Source organism: Aythya fuligula, chromosome 2, assembly GCF_009819795.1.
Source record: "Aythya fuligula isolate bAytFul2 chromosome 2, bAytFul2.pri, whole genome shotgun sequence".
NCBI lineage: Eukaryota > Metazoa > Chordata > Aves > Anseriformes > Anatidae > Aythya > Aythya fuligula.
The window spans coordinates 113,518,277-113,531,574 of record NC_045560.1 but is presented as its reverse complement, the minus strand read 5'-3'; the positions used below and the strand labels follow the sequence as shown (position 1 = coordinate 113,531,574).

Below are 13,298 nucleotides of genomic sequence, written 5' to 3'. Positions count from 1 at the left end.
GTCCAATTGAAGGGCTTTGCTGGGTTGGGCACTTGGGAAACTTTCAGGCTCCCATCCTGAGCATCATTTGTCTCACCTCTCCTCTTCTTTTATGGCTGGAGAAACAAAACCATGCTATTGAAATCATTAATCTTTGTTTAATGTGACTGTTTGAATCTGCAAATACAGTGTCTTCCTATACATAAAATTTTTGTCATGAACAAAACCTGTTAATTTTCCCGTTCCAGCTGCTACAAAGAACAATCTCTTCTCTCCTGAAGTCTGCTGCCAGTGAGGATGGGGTACGTATAGTAGGTGTTGATGAAAGAGAGTTTAACTGCGTAACTTACTATAGAGGCAGAGTCCAGGAGGTGCTGTGAATTGGGCGAGAAAGTATTGGTGCCACAGAAATGGCAGGGTCGTCTGACAACCCCTCACACTGGGCTCTTGCCAACACGTGGTCAGGTCAGCCACGACTTTGGCAGGATCCTGAAAACCTCCGAGGATGGAGACTCCACCACCTTTCCAGGCAGCTCTTTTCAGATCCACAAGAGGAGCTATAGGAAATTTCACTGGAAATACATTTTTTTTCTCGTGTGCAGCCTGGGACTGAGTGGATTTGAAGCGTGTTAGTGTGCTCCCAGCAGAGAAGAGGGGTGCCACTGACGGGATGTACAGACAGCATTAGCTCAGACATGGATCTGCAGAGCTATCTGCAAACAGCAGTGTGTCCAGACGTTCAGAGCCAGTATGGGCAGTGCTAGGCTTTACTCCGTTTTCTGGCTGAAAATCCAAAGGCAGCAAGGACGCAGTCCAAGCGTGCTACTTTTCCAGGCTTCTAAACCCTATAAAGCACAACCGCTTTCTAACAGCACAAGTATGAAATTACTGGCGGGCGGTAATACTAGAAAAAAAAAAAAGCAAAATGCATGCAAAGTAATACTTTGCAATTGGGATCTGTATAAACGAAATGCACGGGGCTCCATGGGCTAAAGTACAGTTTATGTAATCGCGAAGTAGTTACTCCTTCAGTCGGAGCTATCAGCAGGGCCCTGACATTTGGCACAGTGACCCAGATTTATCACAGGTAAGCGAGGCACTGAGGGCAGGTGCGGGGCTGTCATTGGCTGCCAGGTGATCAGTAGAGGAGGAGCGGCACCTTCAGAAAGGGGGCAAGCCCGGGTAGGAGCTGGAGATCCCCCCTCTGTTGTGCTGGAGAGGGGGTACAAAGGTCTGCTCCTCTACCTAATTAATCATCCTCGTTAAATGTCTTCAGCTAGGTGACATGCATTGGGGTCATTTTGCTTTCTCTCTGTTACACGGTCTCCTAGTCCTTTGCAGTTACATCCCTGTGGTTTTAATGCGATTTATGGATGATATTTAACGTGGAAGTTTCTTGGAAATTCTTACGCGCGAGGGTGTATATTTCATTTAAGCAAAGAGATATGAGAAATTTCCAAAATACATTTGCTCTTCTAATAGCAGTCAAGTCTAGCTCTTCTAGAGGATGTGTCTGGTTTGTTCCAGGCTGACAAAACATAATCCTTTTTCTATTTATTAGCATTCAGACAACCTCTTTGTCACGTTTCAGTTTTTATAATGCCATCTAGAAGACTGGCACCTTACAAACAAACTGGTGGTGGTGTTTCTTTTCCTAGCTGAAATGCAGGGATGGTTTTTTCCCTTTTTTTTCATAAGCATTTCCATCTCAGAACTGCTGCGTTTTAAAAAGAAGCATGTCTCCACACAGATTAATCACAAGAAACACCACTTCAGTTGTTGTTGTTTTGTTTGTTTATTTGTTTTTTTTTTTTTTTTTTTTTTGGCCAGTGCTGCTGAAGTTTCTAAGGGTGTAGTCTCCTAATTACTTCTTTTGGCAGTGAGGTTGGTTTTAGCCGCCCCTGGCCGCTTGTTCCTACCTTGTGGCAGCGCCGCAGTCGGACCAATGTGGCTGGTTGTGCAGCTGCACGGCGAGTCAGACTGCAGAACTGGTCTAGGATAAAAATAATCTGGGGGGAAAAAAGAGGTATTTGTACCTCGAATCAGGCAGCAGATGTGGTCACCGCATATGGTCAGAGGCTGGTCCTAGGTAAGTATCGCAGACGGAAGAAATGCAGGTGAAGCTGCTCCGAGAGACCCTCTCAAGCCAGGTGCCTGCAGTCAGCGTCACCAGTTCTTGTGTTATCGTGCTCTCTGTCATCTGAGAGCGGTCACCCCAGCCCCGCAACCCCTTCCCCACACAGATCACAGCAGGACAGCTAACCTGCCCCTCCGCTCGCTAACTAGGGGAGCCGTGTAGGTGCAAATGATTGCAAGCGAGGCACGACGTGATGTAAAATGCGACATAAAGCAGGAAGGGGATGGACAATGGAAAGCTACATAACATTTTTCCTTCAATGGGTCTGTTGGCTAAGGTAATCAGGACATGCTGTATGTGCACATTCCCATGGTGTGTGAAATCCCACCAGTGTGAGAAAGCACTAAAGGTTTACACTTCAGCAAGACAGAGTTCAAGCTTGCAGTAGCTTTTTTTGTTTTTTTAAACAAGTTTTTGAAAGCCTGGTAGAGAAGTGGCACTTTACACAGGAGCGAGAGCTAATTATCCCGAGTGCAGTGTGTTCATTCCTTCCATCAGTCCTAACGCCACTTTCCGAGTGCTTGAAAAAAAATTGTCTATTGGAAGAGGACCTCGCACCCTGCGTCTTCTGAGCCGAGCGCTGCTCAGAACAGAATGTACGGGACTGTTTGTTTTAATCAACATGCTTTTATCACTCCAGAGCTATGAGGTGAGGAGCGTGCTGGGAAAGGAGGTGGGGTTGCTGTGCTGCTACGTCCACTCCGCGAGCAGCCAGCCGAACTGCGTTGGACTGGAGGAAATTGCTCTTCTGGAAGCTGTAAGAAACTGAACTGGACTGAACTGCAGTCAGCTACTACAGTATCTGTGGACTTTGTGATGTGGTTATCTGTTAACTGTTGCCACAGATAATGTGTAATGGGAGTGCGATAAGTACTAAGATAGTTTATTAAAACTGTGATTTACAACGCACAGTGTGCTAACACTGAGAAATGTATTTATAAAAATCTGTTCGGCTTTCCGAACTCGTCCTTTTCTGATCGGTTCAGAATTTGAGGCCACGGTTCTTCGGTGCGTTTTTTGTTTCGGAGCGTGAAAGGTCTTGTTCTGGAATTTTGAACGGTTGTGATTTTTATTTTTGTTTTATAATGCTGTATTTATTATGTCGATGGAAATTATTTTACTGATGTTTTTGAAATGAACACCTTGCTGTTCGCCACGAGCGCTGATGTAAGCTGAGGGTTTCACCGGCAGATTCCCGAAGTGTTGCCCGCCTGCCTGCCACGGTGCCATCGCTAATTGTAAATTGTAGTGTTTGTTATCAGCTTGCAATAAATGTTACAGAGATTTGAACAAGGCGTATTGTAAAGCATCAAGCATAAAAAGTTAATGTTTCACAGCCGATTGCTGCCTAAGCATGGAAGTACCACCTTATCTGTAGCTTCCCACAGAGCGGGTGTTTCATTGTACAGTTTGTGTTACGTGTAAAGAGTAAAGTGCTCTGTCGGCCACACCACTGTCCTCACCCTGACCGTATGGAGAGGCCGATCACAGGTCTAACCGTCCCGTCAGACAACACCAAAGTATTCCCATGCGGTCGTCGTCTGAGAAGCGATACGAGAACTGATGTGAGAGCTCAGGCTGAGATTAGGGATTTTTTTCATCCCGTTCCGTGGTAATTTACAAAAATCTCCCAGGTCAGAGGATGAGGAGTGAATGGTTTTGTGCAGGTCCCAGCAGGAGAGGAACAGCAACCTGGCTGCTTCGGTGCTGGTTCCCGTGGCCAGGGGTGGAAAGCCTGGCTGGTGTACGCAGAGGATGCTAAAGGAAGGGCCAAGTTTTGAGCCCCTTTTTTTTCCAAGCCCTCTTTGTTTCTTTCCCCAGCCTCCCCGCCCCTTACCTGCCTCCCCACCAGGCCAGGCCGGTGCCACCCAAGGGACCGTCCCCGCCACCCTCCCTGCTGTCCCCCCGCCCGCAGGACACACGGCAGACGAGAGCAGACTTGGTTTCAAACGCTTTTTTTGTTTCGTTTTATTATTATTATTCTTAGAAATGCTGTAAAAATTGATATAAAAGGTCGGGCATGCTCAGTCTTTGTCATCCTACCGTCTAAAATACATGAGGGCTTTGAATCATGTTAACAGATGTACCATAGCTGCATCAGTACGAGTAAAATGTAGAAAAGACAAACAAAACTACCATTACAAAAATAATTTAAGGGGAAAAGGGGAAAAAAAAAAAAAAAAAAAAAGGCGTTTAGCTTTTTTTTTTTGAAGGGTAGGGTGGGTGGGTTTTTGGTTTGGGTTATTTTTGTTTTTTTTCTTTTGGTTTGAGTTTTTCGCGGTGAAAGACCCAGGCATCGCCCCGCGTCGCCGCGGCACTCGGGAAGCGGCCGCGCACCGGCGGGGGCTCCACCGCGGTCGCTCCTTCCTCCTCCTCCTCCCTCCTCCTCCTCCTCCTCTTCCTCCTCCTCTTCCTCGCAGTCCTCCTCGCCCGGCCCGGGGCTGCGCGGCCCCGCGGCTCGTCCCCGCGGCCCCTGAGGTATGTGTGCATCCAGCCACGGCCCCGTGGCGCCGTCCCTGCGGTCCCGCCGGGCTCTCCCCCCCCTCCCCAAAATCCTGTTACCGGCAGTCGGTGCCCGCGGCGGGCTGCAGGAAGGAGGCGCCGGGCAGCTGCTTGAAGAAGTGCCTGAGGCTGGTCAAGTCCCGGGTGAGCTGCTCGATCTTCTTGTGCAGCTTCTCGTTCTCGGCCGACAGCTCCAGCAGCTTCTGCTGCATCTCCTGGTTGCGCCGCTTCGCCTTGTCGCGGCTCTTGCGCACCGCGATGTTGTTGCGCTCCCGGCGCTGCCGGTACTCGGGGCTAAACCTGTCCACGCACTTCTTGCCCCCGCGCTCCTTGCCCCCGGCCGCTGCCGTCGCCGGCGGAGGAGCCCCCCCTGGGCCAGGGCCGGCGGAGGAGGGCAGGGGGGCGCCGGGGGGAGCCGGGGAGCGGGTGCTGCAGCTGGACGGGGAGCTGCTGCCCGGCGGCTCGGGGGAGGTGGGCGGCGTGGGCTGCCCGCTCAGGTTCATGATGGTCTGGGCGCAGGTGGCGATCTGCGAGGGCAGCAGCGACGAGGAGAGGTCGCTGTCGCTCCAGTCCGGCTCCTGCTTCAGGGCGCCGCGGGAGGACGACGACGACGACGACGACGACGAGGAGGAGGAGGAGGCGGCCGAGGAGGAGGAGGAGGAGGACGAGGAGGAGGAGGCGGAGGAGGCGGCGCGGGGCTCGGCGCCCAGCAGGGAGCCGACGGCGGCGCCCAGGTCCTTGGCGGGCAGGTACTCGCCGTAATCCCCGCCCCGCTCGGGCTTGTGGTTGCTGTTGAAGAGGTCGGCGAAGAGCTCGTCGTTGCACAGCTCCAGGTTGGGCACGGCCGACATGGAGTCGATGTAGGAGCTGAAGTCGATGGCGCTCTCGTCCTCGTACATGGCCGGCGCGGCGGCGCTCAGCTCGGCCAGGTTGGAGCCGCTGCCCCCGGGGCCGCCGCCGCCGGCCTCGTCGCCGCTCATCCCGCGGCCGCCCGGCTTGCAGGCGGCTCCGGGCCCGCCGCCGCTGCCCACCTTGGCGTCGTAGAAGTTGGCCGGCTCCAGGCACCAGCTCCTATAGCATGCCGGCGAGTCCAGGCTGTAGAGGGCGGCGGCGCTCATGGGCGAGCGGTTCGCGGCGCCGCAAGGACGCGGCCAGGGGGCTCCGGGACGGGGGCACCACCCGCTGCTGCTGCGCGCCGCCCGCAGCTCCAGCCTCCGCAGGTGGCTGCTGCTGCTGCCGCTGCTGCTGGTACTAGTGCTGCTGCTAGTGCTGCTGCTAGTGCTGCTACTGCTGCTGGTGCTGCTGCTGGTGCTGCTCCTGCTGCCCCGGCTTCGCCTCGCCTCCCGGGGGCCGGGCGCTGCTCCCCTTGCGAGCGGCGGCTGCGAGGCTGGACGGCGGCTGGAGGCCGGCGGGGGCAGCGCGTCGCGGGACCTGGGAGCGCAGCCGCCCGCTCGGTCCCTTCTTATACGGAGCCGGCCCCGCCTCCTGCCCCAGTGACGGGGAGCGGGTGTTCCCGGCACCCCCGGGGACCCGGGGGCGGGAGCGGGTGGGGTGCGGAGGCCGGGCTCCGCCGCTGCCCCGCCGGGAGGGGGAGGCTCGGCCCGTCCCGTCCCGTCCCGTCCCGTCCCGTCCTGTCCCCTCCTGCCCCCCCCCGGGGTGCGCGCAGACAGGCGGAGAGGCGCTGCCCCCCTTCAGCCCTTCCTCCTTGGCGGCACCTGCCCGGCGACCCTTAAAAAATATATATTTAAATATATAAATTTACATTAAATTAGAAACCCCCGAGCTCTCCCGCTCGGGCAGGTGAGGCGGCACCGCTGTGTCCCCCCTCCCTCTCTTTTCTCCCCAGCCCCTATCTCCTGTTTGCTTCCCCCGGCGGGGTGCGGAGCGCTGCCACCTCGTGGCCCCGGGGGGACGGGGGCAGGTTGGAAGGGGACCCCCGGCGCCTGCCCCCTCCCCGCATCGCCCCGTCCACCCCCCCCGGGGCCACGACATCCCCTGTTCCCTGCCCGAAATCCCGCAGGCTCGGCTCCTGCCGGCCCCACGCGAGTCCCGCTGCGCTCCCCAGCACCCAGGCGCCCTCCTGAGGCACCGCGGGGGCTGTCACCAACCCAAAGAAAAAAAAAAAACTTTCGGAAGCTCTCTTTTTAGGTTTATTTAGTTACTTATGCCGCTGTTTGCCAAAGCGTGAATATATTGGCAATATATACTGCTAGCCATATAGCCATATATTGGCTATAAATAGCTGGGACAGGACTGCTGTACACTCGCCGTCTAGCTATAAACTCCTCGGGCAAAGACTTCGGAGAGCAGCATTAAGTGTGCCCCGTCTGGCAGGTGAGGTTTGGCCGGGAGAGACTCTGCTTTTCCGGCAAGAACAGCACTGCCATTAAATTCACAGGAACACCGGGCTTTGCTCTTCGGGGGCTTGATCATGCAGCCTGCATCCAGGTGAGCATTAGGCATTGAATTTGACAACTTGACAGTGACAAAAAGTAGATTTTTTTTTCCCCCCGGACAATTCTCTTTGTCCACATCAAAAAACAGTATGCCCAAACACCCAAATCCAGTTCTGTGTGTTGTTATACCCTGTCCCATCCACACACACACCCAGCACTGGGGTATATCAATGCTGCATGAATCTGCGCAGCCCACCCATCACCCCAGCTGGAAGCCAAGCTGGTTGTGTTTGTTGCTGAGCCCACCTGACAAGAGTAGCCCTCAGCACAGCTTTGTGTGGGTCATGGTGTGAAGCACTGGGGTTTCAGTACACCTGCAGCAAAGCATCCAGGAGCAGGTAAGTCAGTGATACTTGCTGCTCACCAAAATGAAGGACTTCAGTCCAGGTGGCTTTTGAAGAGCTCCAAGGAGGAGCTCCGCAGCTTCGCTGGGCAACCTGTGCCGGTGCTCCATCACCTGCACATAAAGCAGTGCTACCTGCTGGCAGAGCTTTGCCTCTTGCACCAAGGCACCCGTGAGCCTCCTTAGCAGCGAGGGCACGGTGCTGGCTCATGTTCAGCTCTCACGGGCAGAGAAGCAGACGCAAGAACTTGAATCCCTCACCCGGACTGCCAAGTACCTGAGCCACCAAATCCTTGCTTCTCTCCAGGGTTCGGTAAGTTTTAAGGAGCAGTAAGAAACATTTTAAGCATCTGAAGTTCAGAAAGCTTTCTGTAAAACCTGTTTAAAGTTCCTGCTTGAGCAAAGAGGAGCATTTAAACCTGGCAAGAAAGGACAAGAAGCTTTTCTCCAAGAGGTGTTGGAGAGGAAAAATAATACTTTGGTCTGGAGTGCCAGGCTGTGAATCCCAGGAGGCTGAGCCCTTGAGGGGGCAGGGATTAAAATCACAGAAATAAAGAGGGGGGCAGGCTGCAGGGAAGGAGAGGAACCAGGGCAAGGCTTCAGCCTTGCTTTAATCCTCCCTGTCCTTCTCACCGTGCTCTCTCTGGCAGCCCCGTGAGACATGCAGGACCTGCGCCAGGGGGAGCAGGAGCCAGGCGAGGCTGGGCCCACGGCGGCCTTGCGGTGAGGCAGCAAGGCCGCAGCAGCAGTGGGGCAGTGTGAGGGGCTCGGCCTCACAGGAGATCACACACGGGTGTTTGGGGCACAGGCTGCGAGCCAGGAAGAGCCTAGGGAATGGCACACACAGGCAGGGAGGTGCAAATTGCTCAGGGAGAGGCAAAAATCTGACAATACGTTCCCAGGGATGGGGCAGGACCAAAGGCCGGCCTCCTTGTGCTCTCACACTCTTCTGTGAACCCTTAGAATCACAGAATCGTAAAGGTTGTAAAAGGCTTGCATTGGTTCCAACAGGGATGTCACACAACCGAATTTGCAGCTATGGCTTCTGCCTAACCAAATGAAATCTTTCAGTGTCACACACTGTGAGTGCAATAGACACACACACTGCTTACCCTCTCCTGTCCCACCAAACAGGACAGAAAACCAAACCAACTAAACACCCTACCCATGTGCTGTTGGTTTAAGGCAAGATACAGCTATTTGGTAGCTTTGGCTCAGTACTAGGAAAGCTGTCAGGGTTTGTGGAGGATGACCAGCATGCCACCATTTTGTGCTAAGTGCCATTTCTTGCAAGCTGTGTAGCTTAAAAATGAATTCCTTAAACCTCGAGGCATTTACAAATTAGATGTACAGTGTTAAAGAAATGGCTCAACCCACCCTCATTCGTGGGTCAACGCTTGGTGGTGGTGGGGAAGAGTTTTAAGCAGTGGTAATAAATCCCTGTTTTAACTCCTTGGTTTTGAAAAATGTGGGTTGGGGAGAAGTTTCTTCAAGTGTAGAACCTCGCTTCCCTAACTCCAGGAAGCAGCTGATCAAGCCCTTTGCTACGAGGACATAGGAGATGCAGGAATCTCCTTTTTCCACAGCTGAAGAGAAGCCCAAGGAGTTTGTACTTGTGGAGATGTTGTAGGCTCCTTCCCACACCCAAAAGCATGTTGGTGCTATACCAAAGCTCAGCCACAAATACCCCAAGCTAACCTTTAAATTGAGGGGCTGTGGTGGGGACTACAGAAAATCACAAGGATGACAAGCAGCATACATGAATTTATTTTTCATCTAAGAAATGACACTGCAGGCTGCTGCAGGTTGCAGCTAGATTTTTCCTATGTGTTCAGCAGTATGATGTTTAATTAGAGAGAAATAAGACTGACAGAGATGGTGATGACTAGCTTAAACAGGATTACTACTCAGTACACTAAGAAAAATCTTCAAAGAATAGATGCTAATGGTTTATATAGCCTTTTAGATGCAATTAATGATTTCCCAGATACAGTCCACATCTGTTTATTTAATCCAGGAAAGAAGTAGCCTACCATACCTGTAGATAGTTGCAAAGTTTAGTTTTGCATCATGAGACCTGAGGCTGTCTCTGACTTTGAGACACGCATCATCCTAATTCTTTCTGGAAACTGAACAAAACCACCCCATAAAGCATGCAGCCCAGCAACTTGAGGTTTTCCTTATGTCAGTACTTTTCTTGCTAGTTCACAGGTTGGCTTTAGCTTTAGCCCTTCCATTTAACTTCTGTATTTTATTTAGAGCACTCAAATGGGGAAGGCAGCTGCAATTTACATATGTTGGAAGTTATTTTCAGACTTATTTAGCTGCACAGACAAAGCCCAGTCTTTTACTCCTCCATTAGGGTAATTGCACTTACTTTGCATGGGAATGGTTTCTGCTGGTGAAGAGGCAGCAGTATGATGCTGGCATTGCTCTGGAGCTGCTTTGTGAAGATGACAAATACATCACTAAAAAGAGTGAAGTAGCTGTGGCTTCAAATTACAACACTTACTTTAGGGCCAAAACCAACCTTTTAACTATTTTGAGATTTTTATTTCTTAAATGTTGTAGGAATGTTCTAAGCTTTCTGTGTTGTCAGCGCTACTGTCACCTAGCAGTTGAGGCTTGCTGCCTGGCCCAAGAACCTCTGGATGCTGACAGGAGGGAGAGGAGGGGAGGAGAAGGATGTGGGTTCACTACAGCCTCTCTCACCTGGAAGAACAGGGCTGTGCCCCTGCTCCACCCCGCTCTACACTCCAGCTCAGGGCACCTCAATCAGCTTTGGATCAAGCCCTGCTGAGCAGCATGGGCTAGGGAAGCAGAGAAGTTGTGCTGCCGATGGTATCAAAAGTCATTACACAAAGAGCCTCGTTAAACTATAAACCTGAACTTTGTCCGCCATGGTACGGGTCAAAGTACCTAGTAAATATCTAAGGTATGTGCCAAAAGTGCAATTTAACACCTCGTATGATCAGCCACTTCATTTCTAAATGTCCCTTCGCCTTTTCATGTAGCTTTTTATTGTGCTTTAACTTTCTCATATTTGCAGTGACACCAAGAAACCCAGGCTGCCTCAGAGAGCCAATCGTTAGTCATAATGCCACCTGCTTTATTGGTGCCAGAGATGAAAAGAACTAAATGCACCGAGACGCAGGACACACATGTGTATATAAAAATAACTATACTGCACACCTATGGAAAAAAAACCCTGTCTGTTCATCATCACCTGCATAAGTGGGTAAATTTTGGTGTTTTCAGTGATTAAAGTGCCCTAAATCAACTTTAAGAGCAAGCAGTAAATCTCAAGGTTTATTTTTATTTTTAAATAAACGGTCTTATCTGTAATGTTTATTCTACAAAAATACGAGTGAACAGTATTTTTAATAAATAAATCCGATATAAAGATTTTGAATTTTTGATTCATAATGTTAAGTATTGACAAACAATTGATCATATTTAATAAGAAGCAAGGTAAAAAACAGTAGTTGCTGGAAAATGTTTAGAACCAAAAAAAAAAAAAAAAAAGCACTACTGAACAGCTTTTGCCCTATTCATTAGTTTTCTGCCAGCAGACTTCCCAGTCTTGAGACTTCCACAGCCTTTACCAAGGACAGATTCCTCTGCTCTCCAGCTGCAAGGTTCGCTTGAAATCGGTGCCAGAGGCAGCCACAGCCTCAACAGGACTGAGACTACCCCCTTGCCACAGAGGCAGGAAGGAGAGCTTGTAGGTGGTGAAAGGGCAAAGACTCATTTTTATTATACCTTTTATGATAATTATTACAAACATAAATGGAAGATATCTTTGACAGTGAATTACAGGTAATAAACAACTGCGATATTTTAGAAAAAAAAATCTTGCCACCTTGCTGTCTGTGCTGCACTGCATTTGCCACCAAGGTTACCTGAAAACCGGCTGCCAGAGAGTAAGAGCCAACTCTTGCATGACTTCTCAGCTTTGTCATGAGTAAACACCAAAGTGCAGCAGACATTATTCTGCTGTGCTGCAGTTACAGCAAGAAGCTTACAGTACTCTGCTGTGCTGCCAGCGCCAATGTCTGGCTTTGGCCAAACAACTGATTTGGAATCAATAAAACATGAGGAGCATAGACCTCTGAAGTAAAGAGGCACAGACTAAAATCCCTGATTGTTAAAAGCCAACCTGCTGTAACAAACTGGCACGATCTCATCATTAGTTTCTCATTATCCAGTAATGAAATAACCATCCAGACACCTTAGGTATCTAGAACTAAACACCATTTTCTGATCATTTTTAGCATGTGCTTTACTGTTTCTGTTGATATTATTTCTTAAGTAAAACTAGAAGGTTCTCATGTGTGTGCAGAATGGCTTCAGTTGACTGCCAGTAAGGCCTCTAAACAAACAAACAAAAACAAACACAAAGCACACACTTTTACTACAAGGATGCCTACAAGTCCAGAGGGTACGGATTCGCGGCTCTCCTCTGAATGATCAGAGTGCCTTTCAAATCACTCTTAAAGCTCTCTGCAGGCCCTGCCAGTTCTTTCCACACTGACTTTAACACAAAAACAATAAAGCTGCTTGGGTGCAGAACCACGTAAACAAATCACTATTTAAACACAGCTTTCATACAAAAATATTTTCTATATTAGTCAAGTTAACCAATGATGATAAAAGTGGTTAAGTGGGTTTTCCCATTTTGGCCTTAAAATGCTGACTGGCTGCAGCTGTGCGTTGGGGTCCATCCCCCTTGGCTTTAGAAAGTCACCCCTCACATCCAAGGCTCCCATCCTTCCCAGACTCTGCCAAGAACGTTGGGGTCTGTCGCTTGATCTATCAGGCATCTCACTTGGGTTTCTTCTGACAGTCCGTCCTCGGGCTCCTTGGCTCTGATATTATGATCAGTGTTACCACGAGCCACAGCTGCACAATCATTGTAGAAGGATGACTTCTCATAGCCCAGGCGGAGCTCATCACTAAATAGGGAACACAAAAGTAAGTTCTTATTAAGAGGAACAAGCCAAGGAAGTCTTAGGTAGGGGGTTTTAAACTATGAAATGCTACTTGGACACCATTCATGCAGCTTTATTTTTCAAGACGTGGAGTTCAATAGTTGTGGAAGTCTTGGCCAATCAAAGCTGGGTGATTTCAGGCGTCCTTTGCTAGTGAATATTTACCACAAATATTTAAATCTGGTCAAAAACCTCTTAACTGGAAGAAGGATACAGCACTTCACATCCAAGCTGATTTATCTCCCTACCTGCCCTGCTGATTTGTGTCTGCAAGAAATATTTTGCTGCTTTTTCCAGTTCAGCCTTGACAGCGAAAGAGACTCCTCCCGAGTCTTATGCTTTTCAGTTTTTGTATGGTTTTAAAACAGGCTCACTTTCTCCTTGTTTTCATTACTCTCCTCCCCCCCCCATTTTTTTTTATTAATCCAGAATGCCTTTTTAAAAGAGGATGGAAGGGATTAATTGTACTTTAACTGAATTCTGAAGACGTTCTGATTTGAGCCAGACTTGACTAGACTGACAGAAATAACCTGAGAATGCCACCAGGTTTGAATTTGATGTTTTTGGAAAGCAGCTTACCTTCATTCCTCCTCTACACCTATTTCAGGTTCTCCTCCAAACAAGTGTCAAGCAGAAGCACATCAGATTCTTAAATACTAGCCCTAGCCTAAAAGCTGTGTAGATGGAACAGTTTCTTACTCTTCAGACTGCTGTTCTTTAAGCCAGCTTACAGGGTGGGAACAAACTTGTTGCCAGGAACAGTAAAACTGCTCAAGAGGCCTGAGCTGGAGCAAGAACAGTTGGGGAGATATCTGGTGTTTTGGCTGGCAGGATGATTCAGAGAGCTTGTATGTGGACCAAAATGATTCCTAAAAATATTTTGCCCTGTC

At 49.9% G+C, this 13,298-nt stretch overlaps 3 protein-coding genes across 6 annotated transcripts in view; 1 reads left to right on the top strand and 2 right to left on the bottom strand.

The window, feature by feature from the left end:
- Positions 1-3,407, top strand: part of SPIDR (scaffold protein involved in DNA repair) — a 69,686-nt gene extending 66,279 nt beyond the window's left edge. For all 4 annotated transcript variants that reach the window (XM_032182191.1, XM_032182188.1, XM_032182189.1 and 1 more), the window contains 2 exons: positions 228-281; positions 2,757-3,407. In XM_032182191.1, coding sequence (XP_032038082.1) covers positions 228-281; positions 2,757-2,885 — 183 coding nt within the window. In that variant the 3' untranslated portion in view covers positions 2,886-3,407. The remainder of the gene's footprint in view (positions 1-227; positions 282-2,756) is intronic.
- A 968-nt stretch (positions 3,408-4,375) lies between these two features.
- Positions 4,376-5,736, bottom strand: CEBPD (CCAAT enhancer binding protein delta). The gene has a single exon (XM_032182192.1). The coding sequence runs from the start codon at positions 5,734-5,736 to the stop codon at positions 4,675-4,677; it is 1,062 nt and encodes a 353-aa protein (XP_032038083.1). The 3' UTR covers positions 4,376-4,674.
- Positions 5,737-12,020: 6,284 nt separating this feature from the next.
- PRKDC (protein kinase, DNA-activated, catalytic subunit) overlaps positions 12,021-13,298 on the bottom strand; it is a 76,651-nt gene continuing 75,373 nt past the window's right edge. Inside the window, exon 86 of the mRNA XM_032181124.1 lies at positions 12,021-12,372. Coding sequence (XP_032037015.1) covers positions 12,168-12,372 — 205 coding nt within the window. The 3' untranslated portion in view covers positions 12,021-12,167. The remainder of the gene's footprint in view (positions 12,373-13,298) is intronic.

Excerpts from the sequence above, each read along its gene's own strand:
- CEBPD (XM_032182192.1), bottom strand. The coding sequence starts at position 5,736 with ATGAGCGCCGCCGCCCTCTACAGCCTGGACTCGCCGGCATGCTATAGG.